We start from the raw sequence: 27,022 nt of genomic DNA, 5'->3' as shown, positions 1-27,022 counted from the left end.
CAGGGAATGCTCTGATAGAGGACAGGACCCCACTAGCCCTTTGGGGAGACAGAGGGAGAGTATGCCAGCACACACCAGAGCGCTATATATATATATATACAGGGATAACCTTATATAAGTGTTTTTCCCCTTATAGCTGCTGTATGTTTTAATACTGCGCCTAATTAGTGCCCCCCTCTCTTTTTTTAACCCTTTCTGTAGTGTAGTGACTGCAGGGAAGAGCCAGGGAGCTTCCCTCCAACTGAGCTGTGAGGGAAAATGGCGCCAGTGTGCTGAGGAGATAGGCTCCGCCCCCTTTTCGGCGGCCTTATCACCCGTTTTTCTGTATATTCTGGCAGGGGTTAAATGCATCCATATAGCCCAGGAGCTATATGTGATGTATTTTTTTGCCATGTAAGGTAATTTTTATTATGTTTTATTGCGTCTCAGGGCGCCCCCCCCAGCGCCCTGCACCCTCAGTGACCGGAGTATGAAGTGTGCTGAGAGCAATGGCGCACAGCTGCAGTGCTGTGCGCTACCTTATTGAAGACAGGAACGTCTTCTGCCGCCGATTTTTCCGGACCTCTTCGCTCTTCTGGCTCTGTAAGGGGGCCGGCGGCGCGGCTCCGGGACCCATCCAGGCTGGGCCTGTGATCGTCCCTCTGGAGCTAATGTCCAGTAGCCAAGAAGCCCAATCCACTCTGCACGCAGGTGAGTTCGCTTCTTCTCCCCTTAGTCCCTCGATGCAGTGAGCCTGTTGCCAGCAGGTCTCACTGAAAATAACAAACCTAAACTAAAACTTTCACTAAGAAGCTCAGGAGAGCCCCTAGTGTGCACCATTCTCGTCGGGCACAGAAATCTAACTGAGGCTTGGAGGAGGGTCATAGGGGGAGGAGCCAGTGCACACCAGTTAGTCCTAAAGCTTTCTTTAGATGTGCCCAGTCTCCTGCGGAGCCGCTATTCCCCATGGTCCTTACGGAGTCCCCAGCATCCACTTAGGACGTTAGAGAAACAGTGGTTGACATGAGACAGCCGGCTACTCAGCTTGTGCCTGTCCAGACGTCTCATAGGCCGTCAGGGGCTCTAAAGCGCCCGTTACCTCAGATGGCAGATACAGACGCCGACACGGATACTGACTCCTGTGTCGACGGTGAAGAGACAACCGTGATTTCCAGTAGGGCCACACGTTACATGATTGAGACAATGGAAAATGTTTTATACATTTCTGATAATACGAGTACCACCAAAAAGGGGTATTATGTTCGGTGAGGGAAAAACTACCTGTAGTTTTCCTGAATCTGAGAAATAAAATGAGGTGTGTGATGATGCGTGGGTTTCCCCCCGATAACAATTGATAATTTCTTAAAAAGTATTGGTGTATACCCTTTCCTGCCAGAGGTTAGGGTGCGTTGGGAAACACCCCCTAGGGGGGATAAGGCGCTCACACGCTTGTAAGAACAAGGGCTCTACCCTTTCATGAGATGGCCGCCCTTAAGGATCCTGCTGATAGAAAGCAGGAGGGTATCCAAAAATGTATTCACACACATACTGGTGTTATACTGCGACCAGAAATCGCCTCAGCCTGGAGGTGCAGTGCTGGGTTGGCATGGTCAGATTCCCTGACTGGAAATATTGATATCCTAGATAAGGATAGTATATTATTGCCTATAGAGCATTTAAAAGATGCATTTCTATATATGCATGAGGCACAGCGGAATATTTGCTGACTGGCATCAAGTATAAGTGCGTTTGTCCAATTCTACCAGTAAAATGGTCAGGTGATGCGGATTCCAAACGGCATTTGGAAGTATTGCCTTTGAAAAGGGACATTTGGGGTCGGTCTTTTAGACCTGGTGGCCACGGCAACAACTGGGAAATCCACGTTTGTACCCCAGGTCGCCTCTCAAAATAAGACGCCGTATTATCAGGCGCAGTCCTTTGTTGGCAAGCGGACAAAAGGTTCCTCTTTTCTGCTAGTGACAGAGGGAGAGGAAAAAGGCTGAAGAGATTAGCCAGTTCCCAGGAACAGAAACCCTTTCCCGCCTCTGCCAAGCCCTCAGTATGACGCTAGGGCCTTACAAGCTCAGGCACGGTGGGGGCCCGTTCTCAATGAATTTCAGTGCGCAGTGGGCTCACTCACAAGTAGACCCCTGGATCCTTCAGGTAATATCTCAAGGGTACATATTGGAATTCGAGACGTCTCCCCCTCGCCATTTCCAAAAGTCGGCTTTACCGACGTCTCCCTCTGACAGGAAGGCAGTTTTGGAAGCCATTCACAAGCTGTATTCCCAGCAGGTGATAATCAAGGTACCCCTCCTGCAACAGGGAACGGGGTATTATTCCACACTATTGTGGTACCGAAGCCAGACGGCTCGGTGAGACCGATTCTAAATCTAAATCTAAAATCTAAAATCTTTGAACACTTACATACAGAGGTTCAAATTCAAGATTGAGTCACTCAGAGCAGTGATTGCGAACCTGGAAGAAGGGGACTACATGATGTCTCGGGACATCAAGGATGCTTACCTTCATGTCAAAATTTACCCTTCTCACCAAGGGTACCTCAGGTTATGGTACAGAACTGTCACTATCAGTTCAGACGCTGCCGTAGGGATGGTCCACGGCACCCCGGGTCTTTACCAAGGTAATGGCCGAAATGATATCCCTTCGAAGGAAGGAAATTTTAGTTATCCCTTACTTGTACGATTCCCTGATAAGGGTAAGATCCAGGGAACAGTTGGAAGTCGGTGTAGCACTATCTCAGGTAGTGTTGCGGCAGCACGATTGGATTCTCAATATTCCAAAATCGCAGCTGGTTCCGACGACTTGTCTTCTGTTTCCTAGGGATGTTCCTGGACACAGTCCAGAAAAAAGGTGTTTCTCCCGGAAGAGAAAGCCAGGGAGTTATCCGAGCTAGTCAGGAACCTCCTAAAACCGAACCAAGTCTCAGTGCATCAATGCACAAGGGTTCTGGGTAAAAATGGTGGCTTCCTACGAAGCAATCCCATTCGTTAGATTCCACGCAAGAACTTTCCAGTGGAACCTACTGGACAAATGGTCCGGGTCGCATTTTCAGATGCATCAGCGGATAACCCTGTCACCAAGGACAAGGGTATCCATCCTGTGGTGGTTGCAGAGTGCTCATCTTCTAGAGGGCCGCAGATTCGGCATTCAGGACTGGGTCCTGGTGACCACGGATGCCAGCCTGCGAGGCTGGGGAGCAGTCACACAGGGAAGGAATATCCAGGGCTTAGGGTCAAGCCTGGATACATCACTTCACATAAATATCCTGAAGCTAAGGGCCATTTACAATGCTCTAAGCTTAGCAAGACCTCTGCTTCAAGGTCAGCCGGTGTTGATCCAGTCGGACAACATCATGGCAGTCACCCACGTAAACAGACAGGGTGGCACAAGAAGCAGGAGGGCAATGGCAGAAGCTGCAGGGATTCTTCGCTGGGCGGAAAATCATGTGATAGCACTGTCAACAGTATTCATTCCGGGAGTGGACAACTGGGAAGCAGACTTCCTCAGCACGACCTCCACCCGGGAGAGTGGGGACTTCACCCAGAAGTCGTCCACATGATTAAAAAACTCGACAGGTATTGCGCCAGGTCAAGAGACCCTCAGGCAATAGTTGTAGACGCTCTGGTAACACCGTGGGTGTACCAGTCAGTGTATGTGTTCCCTCCTCTGCCTCTCATACCCAAGGTACTGAGATTGATAAGATGGAGAGGAGAAAGCACTATATTCGTGGCTCCGGATTGGCCAAGAAGGACTTGGTAACCGGAACTTCAAGAGATGCTCACGGAGGATCCGTGGCCTCTACCTCTAAGAAGGGACCTGCTCCAGCAAGGACCCTGTCTGTTCCAAGACTTACCGCGGCTGCGTTTGACGGCATGCCGGTTGAACACCGGATCCTGAAGAAAAAAAGGCATTCCGGATGAAGTCATCCATATCCTGATCTAAAGCCAGGAAGGATGTAACCGCAAAAACATTATCACCGCAATTGGCGAAAATATGTTGCGTAGTGCGAGGCCAGTAAGGCCCGACGGAGGAAATTCAACTGGGTCGATTCCTACATTTCCTGCAAACAGGAGTGTCTATGGGCCTGAAATTGGGGTCCATTAAGGTTCAGATTTCGGCCCTGTCAATTTTCTTCCAAAAAAGAACTAGCTTCAGTCCCTGAAGTTTAGACGTTTGTAAAAGGGGTACTGCATATACAGCCTCCTTTTGTGCCTCCAGTGGTAATTTGGGATCTCAATGTAGTTTGGGTTCCAAAAGTCACATTGGTTTGAACCACTTAAATCTGTGGAGTTAAAATATCTCACATGGAAAGTGGTCATGCTGTTGGCCCTGGCCTGGGCCAGGCGCGTGTCAGAATTGGCGGCTTTATCCTGTAAAAGCCCTTATCTGATTTTTTATTCGGACAGGGCGGAATTGAGGACTCGTCCTCAGTTTCTCCCTAAGGTGGTTCCAGCGTTTTCACCTGGACCAACCTATTGTGGTGCCTGCGGCTACTAGGGACTTGGAGGAATCCAAGTTGCTGGATGTTGTCAGGCCCCTGAAAATATTTCCAGGACGGCTGGAGTCAGGAAATCTGACTCGCTGTTTATCCTGTATGCACCCAACAAGCTGGGTGCTCCTGCTTCTAAGCAGACTATTGCTCGTTGGATTTGTAGTACAATTCAGCTTGCACATTCTGTGGCAGGCCTGCCACAGCTAAAATCTGTAAAAGCCCGTTCCACAAGGAAAGTGGGCTCATCTTGGGCGGCTGCCCGAGGGGTCTCGGCTTTACAACTTTGCCGAGCAGCTACTTGGTCAGGGGCAAACACGTTTGCTAAATTCTACAAATTTGATACCCTGGCTGAGGAGGACCTGGAGTTCTCTCATTCGGTGCTGCAGAGTCATCCGCACTCTCCCGCCCGTTTGGGAGCTTTGGTATAAAATCCCCATGGTCCTTACGGAGTCCCCAGCATCCACTTAGGACGTTAGAGAAAATAAGAATTTACTTACCGATAATTCTATTTCTCATAGTCCGTAGTGGATGCTGGGCGCCCATCCCAAGTGCGGATTGTCTGCAATACTTGTACATAGTTATTGTTACAAAAATCGGGTTATTATTGTTGGGAGCCATCTGTTCAGAGGCTCCTCTGTTATCATACTGTTAACTGGGTTCAGATCACAAGTTGTACGGTGTGATTGGTGTGGCTGGTGTGAGTCTTACCCGGGATTCAAAATCCTTCCTTATTGTGTACGCTCGTCCGGGCACAGTATCCTAACTGAGGCTTGGAGGAGGGTCATAGGGGGAGGAGCCAGTGCACACCAGTTAGTCCTAAAGCTTTCTTTAGATGTGCCCAGTCTCCTGCGGAGCCGCTATTCCCCATGGTCCTTACGGAGTCCCCAGCATCCACTACGGACTATGAGAAATAGAATTATCGGTAAGTAAATTCTTATTTTATATGTATACTGCTGGTCACCAAAATGCTGCACTGTCCTACTATATACTGCTCACAATAATGCAGCACAGAGATAGTATACTTCACACAGAGCTGCAAGATACAGCAATGGCCTACTGTACTGTACTATATATGTATACTGCTGGTCACCAAAATGCTGCACTGTCCTACTATATACTGCTCACAATAATGCAGCACAGAGATAGTATACTTGACACAGAGCTGCAAGATACAGCAATGGCCTACTGTACTGTACTACTATAATGATATACTGGTGGTCCCCAGTCCCTACAATGCAGCACACTGAGCACAGATATTTGCAGCACAATGAGCACAGATATGGAGCGTTTTCAGGCAGAGAACGTAGATATTTTCAGCACACTGAGCACAGATATTTGCAGCACACTGAGCACAGATATTTGCAGCACACTGAGCACAGATTACGGAGCTTTTCAGGGAGAGAACGCAGCCACGTCCTCTCCGTTCAATCTCCAATGCACGAGTGGAAAATGGCGGCGACGTGCGGCTCTTTATATAGAATACGAATCTCGCGAGAATCCGACAGCGGGATGATGATGTTCGGCCGCGTTCGGGTTAACCGAGCAAGGCTGGAAGATCCGAGGCTGCCTCGGACCCGTGTAAAATAGGTGAAGTTCGGGGGGGTTCGGATCTCAACGAACCGAACCCGCTCATCTCTACAAATCAGTACTCTTTTATTATATATATATATATATATATATATATATATATATACAAGGGGGGGGGGGGGGTTAGCGACCACTGGTGTCTAAAATGATAAAAGCTCACACTATAGGTGAATAAGTAAAAATAAAATACAGTTTATTCACAAATAATTTTAAAACAACAAATCTTTTTCTAAAAAATGGGATAAAAAGTATACACACAAAATATAATACCAGTTAAAATATATAAATAATAAATTATTTCTTAACTTGGTATGCAGTCCCTGCCAGGTTTCCCAACGCGTTTCGTCATTCAGATTTCATCATTATATTAAATAATTGTTCATCACTCTACACATGTCTATAGGGACAGACGCCTAACCAGCCAAGTGTATGGTACTGACCCAGTAATGGTCTCTTATTAATACACATAATACTCTTTTGATTTCCTCTTGGTCCCATCAATACAGAATTTCTGTACTAGTCAGGAGAAACAGGTGTCAGACAATTAAGTGTCTCCCACCTTTCTAATCACTCCCTGTGATTAACAGACCAGAACATTCCAATATTTTTCTATAAAGATTACTTTTTCATTAACTACGGGATCATATATGTGGGTAACTACTGTATTTTTATTCTAGTATAATAAACAGATGTTTTAACTTAATTTTCTGTACATATCCTAGGAATCTTCCTAGATTTAACAAAGAGTGCGCCCACACAAGAGCTTTCTTTTTCTCCCTTTGCCAGTATTGTTACTCCCTAGCTCTGGGCGCACCACCAAATAGGACCAGAATTGAAAGAGGCAATTTTCTCTCTGTCAATCGTCCAGCTTTGGTTTTTTCCTTATCACTTTAAAATATCCTCCGACCAGTGCCCGGTCGCCCCTCTCTCTATCACGGTGTCCTAGACACCCCTGGAGTGAGAATAAATAGTTATGTGCACCACCGAGCCCGCAAGGGGCTCTTTTGCACTCGCCCTGCTGCCGCCATTCCGGCGGTTGGGATGCTGGCGCCGGTATGCTGGACGCCGGGATCCCGAGCGTGGGCCACTCATACTACACCCGTTTAAAACTGCTGCTTATGGGTCACTATTTAATCTTGCACAGAGGCGCTTTACGAACTTTTATTACAAGTATAATTAAAACATCAAACGACTGGCAGCACCTGGTTTTTTGCTAATTTATTAGGCATTGTAGTTTTGTTTGTTAAAAAAGTGAACATTTACTGAAACTATGAGAATTAATAAATTAATATACCTATAATGACTTTAGTGATGTCTACTCACAAGAGTCAGGAAACATTGGTGGTTATGAGTACTGTAAGTTCTGTCACCTCTGGCTGATTCAGTAACATGCTACAGTCCTTGACTGCCATCTTCTGGTCGCAAAGTAAAATACAGTCTTACCAGAATTACGAGTCTGTTCTTACTTCTGCCCTTGCATTAATCTGCTACAGCCGTCCACTGCATAGTGCACAATCAGCTTTGGACCTGCTGCCATTTGGGGGGTCATTCCGAGTTGTTAGCTCGTTATTTTTTTTTTGCAACGGAGCGATTAGTCGCTAATGCGCATGCGCAATGTCCGCAGTGCGACTGCGCCAAGTAAATTTGCTATGCAGTTAGGAATTTTACTCACGGCATTACGAGGTTTTTTCTTCGTTCTGGTGATCGGAGTGTGATTGACAGGAAGTGGGTGTTTCTGGGCGGAAACTGGCCGTTTTATGGGAGTGTGTGAAAAAACGCTACCGTTTCTGGGAAAAACGCGGGAGTGGCTGGAGAAACGGAGGAGTGTCTGGGCGAACGCTGGGTGTGTTTGTTACGTCAAACCAGGAACGACACTGACTGAACTGATCGCAGATGCCGAATAAGTCTGGAGCTACTCAGAAACTGCTAAGAAGTGTCTATTCGCAATTCTGCTAATCTTTCGTTCGCAATTTTGATAAGCTAAGATTCACTCCCAGTAGGCGGCGGCTTAGCGTGTGCAAAGCTGCTAAAAGCAGCTTGCGAGCGAACAACTCGGAATGACCCCCTTCGTGTACATGTTTTCAGAGAATTTCTAAACAGTAGAAGTTTGGGGTGTGTGCAGGTGTTACTAGCATTGTAAGGACTCTCTAATTTATCAGCACCAGTAGCCTTATTAAAATGGCAACATAAATGAATGCTAAACAAGCCTGATTAAGATTTTGGGGGTAATTCAGAGTTGATCGTAGATGTGCTAAATTTAGCACATATACGGTCATTACTCTGACATGTGGTGGGACTCCGTCCTGCATGTCAGGCCCTACCCCCACCGCACAAGTACAAAAGCATCGCACAGCAGAGATGCTTTTGTACTTGACAAGTAGCTCCCTACCTGCGCAGCTCCTGTGCGCTGGCAGGGAGCTACTTGTCGCGTCCCAGGTCGCAGAGGCTGCATGTGATGTCACGCCTGCATTGCCGGACCGCGTCCCCCAAATGGCGGCCAAACGCCGCCAGCTCGCCCCCCCCCCCCCCCCCCCCCCCAGCAAACGCCTCTGCCTGTCAACCTGGCAGAGGCAGTGGTTGGGCTGAGATGCTGATAGCATCTCTGGCATGCACATGCGCACTGCGGCGCATGCGAATGCGTATTTCAGACATGATCGCCCACTGTGGCGACAACGCACAGCAGCGATCAGGTCTGAATTAGCCCCTTAGTTCCTATTGCAGTTTTAAAACTATTGGTCAATGCTGTCAATGTTCAGCAGGTTTCATAGACCGACAATGGGCCTAATTCAGACCTGAACGCTAGGCTGTGTTTTCGTACAGTCTGCGATCAGGTCTGAACTGCGCATGCGTATGCACCGCAATGCGCAGGCACGTCAGTCCGCAGCGGCGGGGATAGCCGAGCAGCGACGGGATGGTGCGAGAAAAGCAATAGCACGGGCGATCGCAAGGTGACTGACAGGAAGAGGCCGTTTGTGGGTGGCATCTGACCGTTTTTAAAGAGTGTCCGGAGAAACGCAGGAGGAACCAGGCGTTTGGAGGTAGGGTTTCTGATGTCAGCTCCGGCCCCAATCATCACACTGGAAGAGTAAGTCCTGGGCTGTGCAGAGACTGCACAAACTTCTGTTTGTGCAGTTCTCCTGCACATGCGATCGCACCCCTGCACAGCGATTTCCCCCTCCCCCTGTGGGCGGCGACTACCTGATCGCAGAGATGCAAAAATGCACCCTAGCGATCAGGTCTGAATTAGGCCCATTGAGTAAATCTACCCCCAAGAGTAGATCAGTTACACTGAGTTACAGCAAATAATCGCTTTTTGCACCTTGTTATGCCTCAGAGTATTTACAGTGCATCCGGAAAGTATTCACAGCGCTTCACTTTTTCCACATTTTGTTATGTTACAGCCTTATTCCAAAATGGAATAAATTAATTTTTCCCCTCAAAATTCTACACACAATACCCCATAATGACAACGTGAAAAAAGTTTTTTTTAAGATTTTTGCGAATAGTATTCACAGCCTTTGTTCAATACTTTGTTGATGCACCTTTGGCAGCAATTATAGTCTCGAGTCTTTTTGAATATGATGCCACAAGCTTAACACACCATCTTTGGGCAATTTCGCAAATTCCTCTCTGCAGCACCTATCAAGCTCTCTCAGATTGGATGGGAAGCGTCGGTGCACAGCCATTTTCAAATCTCTCCAGAGATGTTCAATCGGATTCAAGTCTGGGCTCTGGCTGGGCCACTCAAGGACATTCACAGAGTTGTCCTGAAGACACTCCTTTGATATCTTGGCTGTGTGCTTAGGGTCGTTGTCCTGCTGAAAGATGGACCGTCACCCCGGTCTGAGGTCAAGAGCGCTCTGGAGCAGGTTTTCATCCAGGATGTCTCTGTATATTGCTGCATTCATCTTTCCCTCTATCCTGACTAGTCTCCCAGTTCTTGCCGCTGAAAAACATCCACACAGCATGATGCTGCCACCACCTTGCTTCACTGTAGGGATGGTATTGGCCTGGTGATGAGCAATGCCTGGTTTCCTCCAAACACGACGCCTGGCATTCACGCCAAAGAGTTCAATCCTTGTCTCATCAGACCAGAGAATTTTGTTTCTCATGGTGTGAGAGTCCTTCAGGTGCATTTTGGCAAACTCCAGACGGGCTGCCATGTGCTTTTTACTAAGGAGTGGCTTCCATCTGGCCACTCTGCCATACAGGCCTGATCGGTGGATTGCTGCAGAGATGGTTGTTCTTCTGGAAGGTTCTCCTCTCTCCACAGATGAATGCTGTAGCTCTGACAGCGTGACCATCGGGTTCTTGGTCACCTCCTGACTAGGGCCCTTCTCCCCCGATCGCTCAGTTTAGATGGCCGGCCAGCTCTAGGAAGATTCTTGGTGGTTCCGAACTTCTTCCATTTACGGATGATGGAGGCCACTGTGCTCATTGGAAACTTCAAAGCAGCAGATATATTTCTGTACCCTTCTCTGGATTTGTGCCTCGAGACAATCCTGTCTCGTAGGTCTACAGACAATTCCTTTGACTTCAGGCTTGGTCTGTGCTCAGACATGCGCTGTCAAGTGTGTGACCTTATATAGACAGGTATGTGCCTTTCCAAATCATGTCCAATCAACTGAATTTACCACAGGTGGACTCCAATTAAGCTGTAGGAACATCTCAAGGATGATCAGTGGAAACAGGATGCACCTAAGCTCAATTTGAGCTTCATGGCAAAGGCTGTGAATACTTATGTACATGTGATTTCTTAGTTTTTTATTTTTAATAAATTTGCAAAAATCTCAAAAAAACTTTTTCACGTTGTCATTATGGAGTATTGTGTGTAGAATTTTGAGGTAAAAAATAAATTTATTCCATTTTGTAATAAGGCTGTAACATAACAAAATGGGGAAAAAGTGAAGCGCTGTGAATACTTTCCGGATGCACTATATTTATACACCACATACACAAAGATATTTTCTCCATTAGTTTTAAAAGTAGGCAAGGGAGTAAGCATTATTTCATCAAATGTTGTTATATTTTATTTTTAACATATTAGGGGACATTCATGACAAGTGCGATAATTATAACTGTGAATTAAGATTCTACTGTATAAACAGGAGCGACCAGTCTGGGCTACTTTCCAAAAGAAGGATGGTGCGTTTATTGCAGGTGTTCTGTATTTTTCTTGCAGGTTCTCACCAAAGACTCTGTAACCATCATGGTTGACGCTGTCGTCTTCTACCGTATTTTCAATCCGATTATTACAGTAGTTAAAGTGGACAATGCCAATCAAGCAACCCAAATGCTGGCTCAGACCACACTAAGAAACATGCTGGGGACCAAGAGTCTAACGGATATTCTGATAGACCGCGAGGAGATGGCCGAGCAGATGGGTGTAAGTATTCATAGTACCTATATAACCCTAAAGGACATGAGTTAATGTAAAGAATCATTACCATGTTTGGCTTTACAAGCTTAGAGGGACATTTACTAAACAGTGATAAGAGCGGAGAAGTGAGCCAGTGGAGAAGTTGCCCATGGCAACCAATCAGCACTGAAGTAACATCTATAATTTGCATACTATAAAATGATACAGAGCTGCTGTCCCCCATATTCTCTAATACATCAAAGCTGTCACAGAATGCTTCACAGAAAAGTAAAAAAGTGGCTACCCTGTGACTCTAGCAGTTTATGGTCTGGGTGATCCAGAGGAAATCAGAAGATAAGTCTCATAAATAAAGCTGTTTTTACTTCGTGAACTTTCATTTACCTATCTTGCTTTTATTATATTACAGCATTATATTGAATTGTGCAAAGTATAATGTATATTGGTGGTCATTCCGAGTTGTTCGCTCGTTGACGTTTTTCGCAACGCAGCGATTTGGTGGAAAATGCGCATGCGCATGGTACGCAGCACCCATGTGCTTAGTAATTTAACACAAAACTTAGTAGATTTACACAAGCTCGAGCGACGTTTTTTCAACGCTCGAGTGATCGTTGTGTGATTGACAGGAAGTGGGTGTTTCTGGGCGGAAACTGGCCGTTTTCAGGGAGTGTGCTAAAAAACGCAGGCGTGCCAGGTAAAAACGCAGGAGTGGCTGGAAAAACGGGGGAGTGGCTGGCCGAACGCAGGGCGTGTTTGTGACGTCAAACCAGGAACTAAACGGACCGAGGTGATCGCAGTCTAGGAGTAGGTCTGGAGCTACTCAGAAACTGCAAGGAATTATTTAGTAGCAGTTCTGCTAATCTTTCGTTCACTATTCTGCTTAGCTAAGATACACTCCCAGAGGGCGGCGGCCTAGCGTGTGCAATGCTGCTAAAAGCAGCTAGCGAGCGAACAACTCGGAATGACCACCCTTGTGAGTACATTACACAGCATAGCAAATTGTCAGTACAAAGCCAAGAGATGACAGGAAGAGACAATGGTATTGGAACTCTTGTGGCTGTCAGTGACTGGGCTACAGTAGGGCTTCCCCCTTTTAAATACCAAAGTAGTAGAACTTTGCACTTGCAGTAAGAGCAGGTTGTCAGGCTATTAAATGTAAAGGTTGGGTGGGATTTATACCCATTAGGGGTACTTGGCTAGTGTTGTGGTTGTATTTACCATTCTCACTGGTCATCTTGCTAAAAGAGCTGACAATAATCCCAGAATCCTGACTGAATTGTGCTTCAAATGATCAAGAAATTTAGATTTTTTTTCTATCCCCAGAGATCCTTATATGATGCTACAAAGGAATGGGGAATTAAAGTGGAACGTGTGGAGATAAAGGATGTCAAGTTACCATTATCCCTGCAAAGAGCAATGGCCGCTGAGGCAGAAGCTTCTCGAGAAGCCAGGGCAAAGGTACCATTGAATTATGCTCTCATATATTAAGTGTTATTTTCGGAAAATTATTTATTGTTAGAATTATTTCTTTCTTTTTTGGCCGACATCTGTGCACTGTTTGTCAATTCAAATAATTTAATACCTCTTTCAGATTGGCAGAGCCGGGTCGCACCCGGGAATTTGTACACGGGTGCTTTCCGGGTGCGACCTGGCTTGAGACCCCTTTCAGACTTGCGACCTGACATGGCATATTGCCGGGTTGGTGATGTCACCGCCGCTGCTACAGGAGGCAGCCTATGGAGATGATCAACTCCAAGAGCCGCCTCCTCCTATGCAGAGAACGGGGTGCTGGGTTGCATTGACCCGGCTTACCGTTCACACTGCACCGCAGTCGTTTCCAACTTCAACCCAGGTCGCAACCTGGGATGAAATGCAGGGACGCTCGACCCGGGATATTCCTTTAGGACCCTTTGAGACTAACCAAAATCACGGGATGATGCGCATTCACGTGCAATAACCCGGGATATTAATTAGGTAATTTTCAACCCTACCCTGTCATATCGACATGCTGCATGTCAACAATTTGACCATGCTGACATGCTCATGTTGACCTGATGACTGTAGACCCTATAACTGTAAACAAGTCATACCACACCACCACAAATTGCCGGTCATCATTGTATGCTGACCATAGGTGCACTTTAATAACCTGGTGGGGGCTGCAGCATTATTTGCTCATTAGAGGTGTAATGACCGTTTTCCAGCCCTGCGCCTCAAACTCGCTCAGTGGTCACCAGTGGTGAATTTCCCAGTAGCTGGGGACAGTACAGCAGGCTCCTCTGCGTGAGAGCCCTATTAGGCCCCTCCCACACACCCACAAAAGCCCTCTTCCTGTCAATCTCCTTGCGAAATCCCATATGAATCGATCCTTCGCACAAACCCGTCGCTGAACGACGATCCCCTTTGCAGTTTTCCGTCAGATTGCGGTGCATATGCAAGACCTGTAGGGGGGGGGGCGGGAACGGGGCATCAACGCCACATTTTGTGGGCGTCGATGTTCCGTTTAAAGGGCGCAGTCTAGACAATGGAGGCGTGTCCGGACCATTGCTGCTGTGAGTTGCAGTGGCTGCGTGACGTCACATGCAGCCGCTACGACCCTTAACATGGTGGGTAGCCGTTTGCCTTCGCAGCTAGGTTGCGCAGGCAGAAGGCTACCCGAAACATGGAAAAGTATCACTGCCGTGCGATGCTTTCGCATGTCAGAGGGGGGCAGGGGGGATCCGTCATGCGGGACAGACTTGCATGTCAAAGAATTTGATTGTAGATGTGCGTTTTTTTCCGCACATCTACGATCAGGTCTGAATTAGGCCCAATGATCTAATGATTTGTTGCAGGAAATTCAAACAGAGATTTCATATCCCTCTGCTGCAATTGAAGTGTGTACATAACGTCAATGGTTTAATATTTGTGCAGTGGATCTAGCACTTGCCTTGACGCTGACCTTTTGCTTTGCGGAGTGAGAACAGTGAACTCCTGTTAAGCTGGGTACACACTAGAAAGATAGATCATTGAGTAATTTTCTGGGGGTAGCCAAGTTGGCACGCTGGGTGGTGGTGCATGAAGGGGAGAGGCAGAGGGGGGTTAATATATGGACGGGTAATTCTGAGTTGATCGCAGCAGCAAGTTTGTTAGCAATTGGGCAAAACCATGTGCAGTGCAGGTGGGTCAGATATAACATGTGCAGAGAGAGTTAGATTTGGGTGGGTTATTTTGTTTCTGTGCAGGGTAAATACTGGCTGCTTTATTTTTACACTGCAATTTAGATTTCAGTTTGAATACACCCCACCCAAATCTAACTCTCTCTGCACATGTTATATCTGCCCCCCCTGTAGTGCACATGGTTTTGCACAGCTGCTAACAAAATTCCTGTTGTGATCAACTCAGAATTAGGCCCATTATGCGGCACGAGCGACAGGCTGTAAATGCTGTGCGGGAGGCGTGGCTGCACTGCTGTGTCATTGTGGCCATGCCTGCCACTATACAATGCTGAGATTACTGCCACTATACAGTGGGGGTGTGGCTACGATGACACAATTCATCATGAATTGCATCATCAGGATTCCAGTCCGACCACCTCACTGGCGGCTGGGTGGTGGATAGGGCCGGATTAGGGAGATTTGCCCAATCTTCCAGGGGGCCGGGAGCACCACCTGATTTTTGGGAGCCTCCCAGCCATTCTGGGAGAGTAGGCAAATATGGATTGGCAGATGTGTACACTCGATAAGTGTCTGTGAGCAACGTCGTTCATAGATAAATCACGTAGGCCCTGCAACATATGATTGTGCCCCATGCAGGCACAATCTAGCAGGTCGCTCATTTCACCGCTGGGTGAAATGAGCGCCCCCCTGTCCGCCCTTCACCCCTCGCTCAGCACAACACGCTGTGCTGAGCGGTCTGTGATAGAACGCTCAGCATACATCACCCTCCACATCTCGCCGTCAGTACGGCCCTTTGCTATCTTGGGTGTCTAAGAGCAAACACCCACAATCTCAACTCACTCCTGGGAGGAGGAAGAGGGGGGGGCGGATTTACTAAAGGTCGACTTTTGGTCGAGTTGCCTTTTTTTGAGGAAAAAGGCCGTGATTTTGCGAATCGCAAATTTACTAAGGATTAATTGCATGGAATCTGCATGTCAAATGCGACTTCGCACTCCAAATTGTGACAAATCGCCATCAGTACAAACATCGTCAAAATAACATTGGTATCAGTGGAAATTGCACATTTACTAAGAATCGTCTTGGCAAATGCTTACGAATTTACACCAAAATCACACCTCAATGCATAAATCAATGCACTGTTTTTTATGGGAAAATCATTTATTTCACTAAGTCCCATCAGAAGCCACACCAAAATCCACAACTTCCACAAAGCAAAAGGCGCAAACAATTATAATTAAGACTATACCAATCAGAATGCTAATAACAGCCCACCAAGTTACTGTTACTGCAGCACTCAAATATAGCTGAGGCAGGGATTGCTGTAGCCTGCATCCAATCACTGATTTCATGTGTCCTGCAGCAGCTGATTGATTGGGGATTTTGTTGCATTGCGGCGACTTGTGGTGCAAATTGAGGGGTGAGTTGGTTTGTGCTGTCATGTGACTTGTGAGGCATTCTACTGTGAATTATAGTGCATTCAAATGTGACTTACAGTAGTAAGCAACTTCCCATGCGACAGCCGCAAAATCGACACAAATCGCACACGCCAACAGGCGACAACATACACCATCGGAAGACAAAGACACTTGTTAGTAAATGTGTGATTTTTATTCCAGTGATAAGGAGTGATTAAGGCATACTTGCCTACCTGACCCTCTCCATGAGGGAGAAAATGCTTTGTTCCTGGACTTTCCTGGTAATGTATGATTGCCATCACCTGTGGTGAGCTAGTTAATTGATAAGAAAGGTGTTTCACCACAGGTGATGGCAATCATACATTACCAGGAAAGTCCAGGAACAGAGCATTTTCTCCCTCATGGAGAGGGTCAGGTAGGCAAGTATGGATTAAGGGCGATTTGTAATCTCAGCCAAAATCGATTCTTAATAAATTCCCCCCTCCAGACCCTACAGAGCTTCTCCTCTCACAGTGGGTTCCAGAGACTACCTCATGGAACTTGTACACACTCTGGGGCATATTCATCGTGAAAAAATTGTTAAATGATACATTTTAGTGCTCAATTCTCACCCTCTCATTTCACAATTTTGTCAGTATTGATCATGCCTCCCATATAAAAAAATATCACCTCCGAAAACTGATGTTTTGGTGATGCAGCTTTTTTTCACTCTGTAGGTGAGGCGACCCACTCCTTCCACCGCTAGCCTGGCATAATCACTGCTTTTTCAGAGTTTGATGAATATCAAATTTCTACATCCCCTAGGGAGTGTAGAAATTGTGACATTTAAGGGATAATGAATATGCCCCTCTATCTTATACCAGCTGGGTAAACATAGCTATAGATAATGTAGCAATTCAGATTCACACTTCCCTGAAAATACAACCGCAATCCCCCAAACTTCCGCCAGGGACTACAGTCACCTATTTACTAGAGATGAGCGGGTTCGGTTTCTTTGAATCCGAACCCGCACGAACTTCACTTTTTTTTTCACGGGTCCGAGCGACTCGGATCTTCCCGCCTTGCTCGGTTAACCCGAGCGCGCCCGAACGTCATCATGACGCTGTCGGATTCTCGCGAGACTCGGATTCTATATAAGGAGCCGCGCGTCTCCGCCATTTTCACACGTGCATTGAGATTGATAGGGAGAGGACGTGGCTGGCGTCCTCTCCATTTAGATTAGATTTAGAAGAGAGAGATTGCTGTGATACTGTAGATTAGAAGAGAGTGCAGACAGAGTTTAGTGACTGACGACCACAGTGACCAGTGACCACCAGAGACAGTGCAGTTGTTTGTTTTATTTAATATATCCGTTCTCTGCCTGAAAAAAACGATACACAGTCACACAGTGACTCAGTCTGTGTGCACTGCTCAGCCCAGTGTGCTGCACATCAATGTATTGTATATAAAGCTTATAATTGTGGGGGAGACTGGGGAGCACTGCAGGTTGTTATAGCAGGAGCCAGGAGTACATGATAAATAATATTATATTAAAATTAAACAGTGCACACTTTTGCTGCAGGAGTGCCACTGCCAGTGTGACTAGTGGTGACCAGTGCCTGACCACCAGTATATTAGTAGTATTGTATACTATCTCTTTATCAACCAGTCTATATTAGCAGCAGACACAGTACAGTGCGGTAGTTCACGGCTGTGGCTACCTCTGTGTCGGCACTCGGCAGGCAGTCCGTCCATCCATAATTGTATTATAATATATACCACCTAACCGTGGTTTTTTTTTCATTCTTTATACCGTCGTCATACTAGTTGTTACGAGTATACTACTATCTCTTTATCAACCAGTGTACAGTGCGGTAGTTCACGGCTGTGGCTACCTCTGTGTCGGCACTCGGCAGGCAGTCCGTCCAACCATAATTGTATTATATACCACCTAACCGTGGTTTTTTTTTCATTCTTTATACCGTCGTCATACTAGTTGTTACGAGTATACTACTATCTCTTTATCAACCAGTGTACAGTGCGGTAGTTCACGGCTGTGGCTACCTCTGTGTCGGCACTCGGCAGGCAGTCCGTCCATCCATAATTGTATTATAATATATACCACCTAACCGTGGTTTTTTTTTCATTCTTTATACCGTCGTCATACTAGTTGTTACGAGTATACTACTATCTCTTTATCAACCAGTGTACAGTGCGGTAGTTCACGGCTGTGGCTACCTCTGTGTCGGCACTCGGCAGGCAGTCCGTCCAACCATAATTGTATTATAATATATACCACCTAACCGTGTTTTTTTTTTCATTCTTTATACCGTCGTCATACTAGTTGTTACGAGTATACTACTATCTCTTTATCAACCAGTGTACAGTGCGGTAGTTCACGGCTGTGGCTACCTCTGTGTCGGCACTCGGCAGGCAGTCCGTCCAACCATAATTGTATTATATACCACCTAACCGTGGTTTTTTTTTCATTCTTTATACCGTCGTCATACTAGTTGTTACGAGTATACTACTATCTCTTTATCAACCAGTGTACAGTGCGGTAGTTCACGGCTGTGGCTACCTCTGTGTCGGCACTCGGCAGGCAGTCCGTCCAACCATAATTGTATTATATACCACCTAACCGTGGTTTTTTTTTCATTCTTTATACCGTCGTCATACTAGTTGTTACGAGTATACTACTATCTCTTTATCAACCAGTGTACAGTGCGGTAGTTCACGGCTGTGGCTACCTCTGTGTCGGCACTCGGCAGGCAGTCCGTCCATCCATAATTGTATTATATACCACCTAACCGTGGTTTTTTTATACCACCTAACCGTGGCAGTCCGTCCATAATTGTATACTAGTATCCAATCCATCCATCTCCATTGTTTACCTGAGGTGCCTTTTAGTTCTGCCTATAAAATATGGAGAACAAAAAAGTTGAGGTTCCAAAATTAGGGAAAGATCAAGATCCACTTCCACCTCGTGCTGAAGCTGCTGCCACTAGTCATGGCCGAGACGATGAAATGCCAGCAACGTCGTCTGCCACGGCCGATGCCCAATGTCATAGTACAGAGCATGTCAAATCCAAAACACCAAATATCAGAAAAAAAAGGACTCCAAAACCTAAAATAAAATTGTCGGAGGAGAAGCGTAAACTTGCCAATATGCCATTTACCACACGGAGTGGCAAGGAACGGCTGAGGCCCTGGCCTATGTTCATGGCTAGTGGTTCAGCTTCACATGAGGATGGAAGCACTCAGCCTCTCGCTAGAAAACTGAAAAGACTCAAGCTGGCAAAAGTACCGCAAAGAACTGTGCGTTCTTTGAAATCCCAAATCCACAAGGAGAGTCCAATTGTGTCGGTTGCGATGCCTGACCTTCCCAACACTGGACGTGAAGAGCATGCGCCTTCCACCATTTGCACGCCCCCTGCAAGTGCTGGAAGGAGCACCCGCAGTCCAGTTCCTGATAGTCAGATTGAAGATGTCAGTGTTGAAGTACACCAGGATGAGGAGGATATGGGTGTTGCTGGCGCTGGGGAGGAAATTGACCAGGAGGATTCTGATGGTGAGGTGGTTTGTTTAAGTCAGGCACCCGGGGAGACACCTGTTGTCCGTGGGAGGAATATGGCCGTTGACATGCCAGGTGAAAATACCAAAAAAATCAGCTCTTCGGTGTGGAGGTATTTCACCAGAAATGCGGACAACAGGTGTCAAGCCGTGTGTTCCCTTTGTCAAGCTGTAATAAGTAGGGGTAAGGACGTTAACCACCTCGGAACATCCTCCCTTATACGTCACCTGCAGCGCATTCATAATAAGTCAGTGACAAGTTCAAAAACTTTGGGTGACAGCGGAAGCAGTCCACTGACCAGTAAATCCCTTCCTCTTGTAACCAAGCTCACGCAAACCACCCCACCAACTCCCTCAGTGTCAATTTCCTCCTTCCCCAGGAATGCCAATAGTCCTGCAGGCCATGTCACTGGCAAGTCTGACGAGTCCTCTCCTGCCTGGGATTCCTCCGATGCATCCTTGCGTGTAACGCCTACTGCTGCTGGCGCTGCTGTTGTTGCCGCTGGGAGTCGATGGTCATCCCAGAGGGGAAGTCGTAAGCCCACTTGTACTACTTCCAGTAAGCAATTGACTGTTCAACAGTCCTTTGCGAGGAAGATGAAATATCACAGCAGTCATCCAACTGCAAAGCGGATAACTGAGTCCTTGACAACTATGTTGGTGTTAGACGTGCGTCCGGTATCCGCCGTTAGTTCACAGGGAACTAGACAATTTATTGAGGCAGTGTGCCCCCGTTACCAAATACCATCTAGGTTCCACTTCTCTAGGCAGGCGATACCGAGAATGTACACGGACGTCAGAAAAAGACTCACCAGTCTCCTAAAAAATGCAGTTGTACCCAATGTCCACTTAACCACGGACATGTGGACAAGTGGAGCAGGGCAGGGTCAGAACTATATGACTGTGACAGCCCACTGGGTAGATGTATGGACTCCCGCCGCAAGAACAGCAGCGGCGGCACCAGTAGCAGCATCTCGCAAACGCCAACTCTTTCCTAGGCAGGCTACGCTTTGTATCACCGCTTTCCAGAATACGCACACAGCTGAAAACCTCTTACGGCAACTGAGGAAGATCATCGCGGAATGGCTTACCCCAATTGGACTCTCCTGTGGATTTGTGGCATCGGACAACGCCAGCAATATTGTGTGTGCATTAAATATGGGCAAATTCCAGCACGTCCCATGTTTTGCACATACCTTGAATTTGGTGGTGCAGAATTTTTTTAAAAACGACAGGGGCGTGCAAGAGATGCTGTCGGTGGCCAGAAAAATTGCGGGACACTTTCGGCGTACAGGCACCACGTACAGAAGACTGGAGCACCACCAAAAACTACTGAACCTGCCCTGCCATCATCTGAAGCAAGAAGTGGTAACGAGGTGGAATTCAACCCTCTATATGCTTCAGAGGTTGGAGGAGCAGCAAAAGGCCATTCAAGCCTATACAATTGAGCACGATATAGGAGATGGAATGCACCTGTCTCAAGTGCAGTGGAGAATGATTTCAACGTTGTGCAAGGTTCTGATGCCCTTTGAACTTGCCACACGTGAAGTCAGTTCAGACACTGCCAGCCTGAGTCAGGTCATTCCCCTCATCAGGCTTTTGCAGAAGAAGCTGGAGGCATTGAAGAAGGAGCTAAAAGGGAGCGATTCCGCTAGGCATGTGGGACTTGTGGATGCAGCCCTTAATTCGCTTAACAAGGATTCACGGGTGGTCAATCTGTTGAAATCAGAGCACTACATTTTGGCCACCGTGCTCGATCCTAGATTTAAAGCCTACCTTGGATCTCTCTTTCCGGCAGACACAGGTCTGCTGGGGTTGAAAGACCTGCTGGTGACAAAATTGTCAAGTCAAGCGGAACGCGACCTGTCAACATCTCCTCCTTCACATTCTCCCGCAACTGGGGGTGCGAGGAAAAGGCTCAGAATTCCGAGCCCACCCGCTGGCGGTGATGCAGGGCAGTCTGGAGCGACTGCTGATGCTGACATCTGGTCCGGACTGAAGGACCTGACAACGATTACGGACATGTCGTCTACTGTCACTGCATATGATTCTCTCAACATTGATAGAATGGTGGAGGATTATATGAGTGACCGCATCCAAGTAGGCACGTCACACAGTCCGTACTTATACTGGCAGGAAAAAGAGGCAATTTGGAGGCCCTTGCACAAACTGGCTTTATTCTACCTAAGTTGCCCTCCCACAAGTGTGTACTCCGAAAGAGTGTTTAGTGCCGCCGCTCACCTTGTCAGCAATCGGCGTACGAGGTTACATCCAGAAAATGTGGAGAAGATGATGTTCATTAAAATGAATTATAATCAATTCCTCCGCGGAGACATTGACCAGCAGCAATTGCCTCCACAAAGTACACAGGGAGCTGAGATGGTGGATTCCAGTGGGGACGAATTGATAATCTGTGAGGAGGGGGATGTACACGGTGATATATCGGAGGGTGAAGATGAGGTGGACATCTTGCCTCTGTAGAGCCAGTTTGTGCAAGGAGAGATTAATTGCTTCTTTTTTGGGGGGGGGTCCAAACCAACCCGTCATATCAGTCACAGTCGTGTGGCAGACCCTGTCACTGAAATGATGGGTTGGTTAAAGTGTGCATGTCCTGTTTTGTTTATACAACATAAGGGTGGGTGGGAGGGCCCAAGGATAATTCCATCTTGCACCTCTTTTTTCTTTTCTTTTTCTTTGCATCATGTGCTGATTGGGGAGGGTTTTTTGGAAGGGACATCCTGCGTGACACTGCAGTGCCACTCCTAGATGGGCCCGGTGTTTGTGTCGGCCACTAGGGTCGCTAATCTTACTCACACAGCTACCTCATTGCGCCTCTTTTTTTCTTTGCGTCATGTGCTGTTTGGGGAGGGTTTTTTGGAAGGGACATCCTGCGTGACACTGCAGTGCCACTCCTAGATGTGCCCGGTGTTTGTGTCGGCCACTAGGGTCGCTAATCTTACTCACACAGCTACCTCATTGCGCCTCTTTTTTTCTTTGCGTCATGTGCTGTTTGGGGAGGGTTTTTTGGAAGGGACATCCTGCGTGACACTGCAGTGCCACTCCTAGATGGGCCCGGTGTTTGTGTCGGCCACTAGGGTCGCTAATCTTACTCACACAGTCAGCTACCTCATTGCGCCTCTTTTTTTCTTTGCGTCATGTGCTGTTTGGGGAGGGTTTTTTGGAAGGGCCATCCTGCGTGACACTGCAGTGCCACTCCTAGATGGGCCCGGTGTTTGTGTCGGCCACTAGGGTCGCTAATCTTACTCACACAGCTACCTCATTGCGCCTCTTTTTTTCTTTGCGTCATGTGCTGTTTGGGGAGGGTTTTTTGGAAGGGCCATCCTGCGTGACACTGCAGTGCCACTCCTAGATGGGCCCGGTGTTTGTGTCGGCCACTAGGGTCGCTAATCTTACTCACACAGCTACCTCATTGCGCCTCTTTTTTTCTTTGCGTCATGTGCTGTTTGGGGAGGGTTTTTTGGAAGGGACATCCTGCGTGACACTGCAGTGCCACTCCTAGATGGGCCCGGTGTTTGTGTCGGCCACTAGGGTCGCTTATCTTACTCACACAGCGACCTCGGTGCAAATTTTAGGACTAAAAATAATATTGTGAGGTGTGAGGTATTCAGAATAGACTGAAAATGAGTGTAAATTATGGTTTTTGAGGTTAATAATACTTTGGGATCAAAATGACCCCCAAATTCTATGATTTAAGCTGTTTTTTAGTGTTTTTGGAAAAAAACACCCGAATCCAAAACACACCCGAATCCGACAAAAATAATTCGGTGAGGTTTTGCCAAAACGCGTTCGAACCCAAAACACGGCCGCGGAACCGAACCCAAAACCAAAACACAAAACCCGAAAAATTTCAGGCGCTCATCTCTACTATTTACCCAGTGACTGTGCTCCCCCCCCCCCCCCCCCAACTTTTACCACATGCCAGCATGTGGGACAGTCCCAGAAAAAGGGGATTGTGCCGCTGAATGCTGGACAGTTGGGAGGTATGTGTGTAGACAACATATTTGTCTACTCTCCTGGAATGTCCGGGAGACTCCTGAATTTCTTTGGCTCTCCTGGACTCTGGAAAGGGCAGACAAGTTTCCCGAAATCTGGCGCAGCTGCCCGCTGACCAACCATTTCACTTGTAAATTGGGCTGCCTGGGCACATTGATGAGGCGATTTGCACTGAAATTGTGGCTTTGTGTAGTGGGGACGGGGCCATGATGCAATCAAAAAGTCACACCTCCAAACCGCTGACTGGCTTCCCCTTCCTTTGGTCCTCCTGGCGACCCCTGCTGAGAAGTTGGCAAGTATGGTTACTGAGAAAATGGCGCCCGGAGACTGTTCTGTCACACATGCCAATATGAACCTATGTTTACCTTGTGTTCCATGCAGGTGGTTGCTGCAGAGGGGGAGATGAACGCCTCTCGGGCCCTGAAAGAAGCAGCAGTTATCATGTCTGAATCTCCGGCTGCCCTCCAGCTCCGTTACCTGCAGACCCTCTCTCACATCGCTGCAGAGCAGAATTCCACTATTGTATTCCCCATACCTGTGGAGTTCCTGTCACTGCTATCTCCCAGATAGGCCAGACCAATGACAAGTTACAACACGGTTATGCTCATGATACACATATCTACAGTACTTGCACTGTCATTCCTTAGTCGTGTTATGACATGACCTGAGACTTGGAGAGAATAAATCTATATATGATCTATACACTGCAACTGTGTTTTCTTATCTCTGGCATCTGCAACTATGTTCTGCATGTTCCATCATTTGTTGTATAAAATGCTGCCACCTAGTGACCAAAGAGCCATGAAATTAAACACTTGCTTCATAATCAATAACTTAATAAATAAATTAATTAATTAATGAATGAATAAATGAAGAATTCTTCATGTATTCAATGTGTATTTAAATGGCAAATATCGTGTTTCTTTAACCATCATAAAAGGACATGTATTCAGGATTTCTTGGTGAAATAATTACGGGCAGGGGATATATTCATTCATTTGTGCATTATTAACATGTCCCCTGCTGAGGTGATAGTCCATGCAAGTAATTCCCAACAGGTTGCTGTAGAAGCGTGGGAATCCCATCTGTTGCGGCTCAGGAGTTGCACAACACCACCTGATCCTACAAGCTACAGCGAGTTGCCTTACCATTACCCCTGTCACTCCCTGTGTGTGGTATTTCTATAGTAAAGAATATGATCACACGTGGCGCTACCATAGAGAACCGAGTATCACCCTCAGATGGCATATGATCCATATCCAAATAAGTATATCGGTAAACTGGAAACTTAGAAGGATAAATACATAGTGCAGCACAGCTTCATATATTAAAAAATGTAATAGACAAATGGACACTCACATAGACAACATAATTAAAAAATATATCACCCAATGGATGTATATCACGCTGGCAGTCCAATTGATTGCAGACCTTCTCACGTCCCTGATACGGAGTACAGCGGATCAGTACCTTGTGCTTTAGCGCGCTTTCGGTCAAACGACCTTCCTCAGAAGTATCCACTTTACCTATATACTTATTTGGATATGGATCATATGCCATCTGAGGATGATATGCACCATTCAAGCCTGTTTATGTGAGTGGAACCAATATATCTTCAAACGATTATTCATCTCCAAAATCCAAAAATATACTGGTAGGTTAATTGGCTCCCAACAAAATGAACCCTAGTGTGAATGTGTGCGCATGTACTGGTGGTAGGGAATATAGATTGTAAGCTCCACTGGGGCAGGGACTGATGAGAATGGCCAAATATTCTCTGTAAAACGCTGCGGAATTTGTGTGCGCTATATTAATAACTGGTAATAATAATAAATAAAATAATAATCTCCACTTGTTGCACTATGGCCATTTGTTTTAATTTTTCAGATTGTCATATTCTTTCAAAAAAGAGAATATTACCATTATTTATTGTGAAAGTTATTGGAAGGAAAGTAAGCCTTGGTTTCTTTAGACTCGGTTCTCTATGGTCTATGGTCAGAGTATGCGTACCACAATGCGAGGGGTGTCAAACAATGTCCACCCAATAGCGTTTTTTAGTCAGGTACCTCCCGGGATATCAGCACCCTTACGCCACTGGTCAGGAACCTTTCTCCTCGCATGCGGTCTGCTGCAGTCTGTGCCAAGATACCAGCAACGCGTTTCTGCTCCTCAGAGCCTTTACCAAGGTGCATTGACAGACAGTGTCAGACAGGATGGCACTTAAAAAAAATTGGCCCAAACATCACATGATGCAAAGATAAATTAAAGAAAAAAGAGGTGCACGATGGAATTGTCCTTGGGCCCTCCCACCCACCCTTATGTTGTAATAAACAGGAAATGCACACTTTAACAAACCCATTATTTCAGCGACAGGGTCTGCCACATGACTGTGACTGAAATGACTGGTTGGTTTGGACCCCCACCAAAAAAGAAGCACTCAGTCTCTTCTTGCACAAACTGGCTCTACAGAGGCAAGATGTCCACTTCCTCCTCATCGTCCGATTCCTCACCCCTTTCACTGTGTACATCCCCCTCCTCACAGATTATTAATTCATCCCCACTGAAATCCACCATCTCAGGTCCCTGTGTACTTTCTGGAGGCAATTGCTGGTGAATGTCTCCACGGAGGAATTGATTATAATTCATTTTGATGAACATCATCTTCTCCACATTTTCTGGAAGTAACCTCGTACGCCGATTGCTGACAAGGTGAGCGACTGCACTAAACACTCTTTCGGAGTACACACTGGAGGGGGGGCAACTTAGGTAAAATAAAGCAAGTTTGTGCAAGGGCCTCCAAATTGCCTCTTTTTCCTGCCAGTATACGTACGGACTGTCTGACGTGCCTACTTGGATGCGGTCAGTCATATAATCCTCCACCATTCTTTCAATGGTGACAGAATCATATGCAGTGACAGTAGACGACATGTCAGTAATCGTTGGCAGGTCCTTCAGTCCGGACCAGATGTCAGCACTCGCTCCAGACTGCCCTGCATCACCACCAGCGGGTGGGCTCGGAATTCTTAGCCTTTCCCTCGCAGCCCCAGTTGCGGGAGAATGTGAAGGAGGAGCTGTTGACGGGCCATGTTCCGCTTGACTTGACAATTTTCTCACCAGCAGGTCTTTGCACCTCTGCAGACTTGTGTGGCTTTAAACCTAGGATCGAGCACGGTGGTCAAAATGTAGTGCTCTGATTTCAACAGATTGACCACCCGTGAATCCTGGTTAAGTGAATTAAGGGCTCCATCCACAAGTCCCACATGCCTAGCGGAATCGCTCCATTTTAGCTCCTCCTTCAATCTCTCCAGCTTCTTCTGCAAAAGCCTGATGAGGGGAATGACCTGACTCAGGCTGGCAGTGTCTGAACTGACTTCACGTGTGGCAAGTTCAAAGGGTTTCAGAACTTTGCACAACGTTGAAATCA

At 46.8% G+C, this 27,022-nt stretch overlaps 2 protein-coding genes across 2 annotated transcripts in view; one reads left to right on the top strand and one right to left on the bottom strand.

Moving 5' to 3' along the window:
* The window catches only part of LOC135050145 (stomatin-like), a 224,866-nt gene extending 200,474 nt beyond the window's left edge, over positions 1-24,392 (top strand). The window contains exons 6-8 of the mRNA XM_063956339.1: positions 11,265-11,468; positions 12,783-12,917; positions 23,980-24,392. Coding sequence (XP_063812409.1) covers positions 11,265-11,468; positions 12,783-12,917; positions 23,980-24,168 — 528 coding nt within the window. The 3' untranslated portion in view covers positions 24,169-24,392. The remainder of the gene's footprint in view (positions 1-11,264; positions 11,469-12,782; positions 12,918-23,979) is intronic.
* RBM11 (RNA binding motif protein 11) overlaps positions 1-27,022 on the bottom strand; it is a 548,228-nt gene that overhangs the window by 163,080 nt on the left and 358,126 nt on the right. The gene's annotated exons all lie outside the window — the stretch shown is intronic.

This window comes from Pseudophryne corroboree, chromosome 2 (assembly GCF_028390025.1).
Source record: "Pseudophryne corroboree isolate aPseCor3 chromosome 2, aPseCor3.hap2, whole genome shotgun sequence".
Lineage (NCBI taxonomy): Eukaryota > Metazoa > Chordata > Amphibia > Anura > Myobatrachidae > Pseudophryne > Pseudophryne corroboree.
Note: the sequence above shows the minus strand (reverse complement) of the source record. Positions and strands in the feature narration are given on the sequence as shown.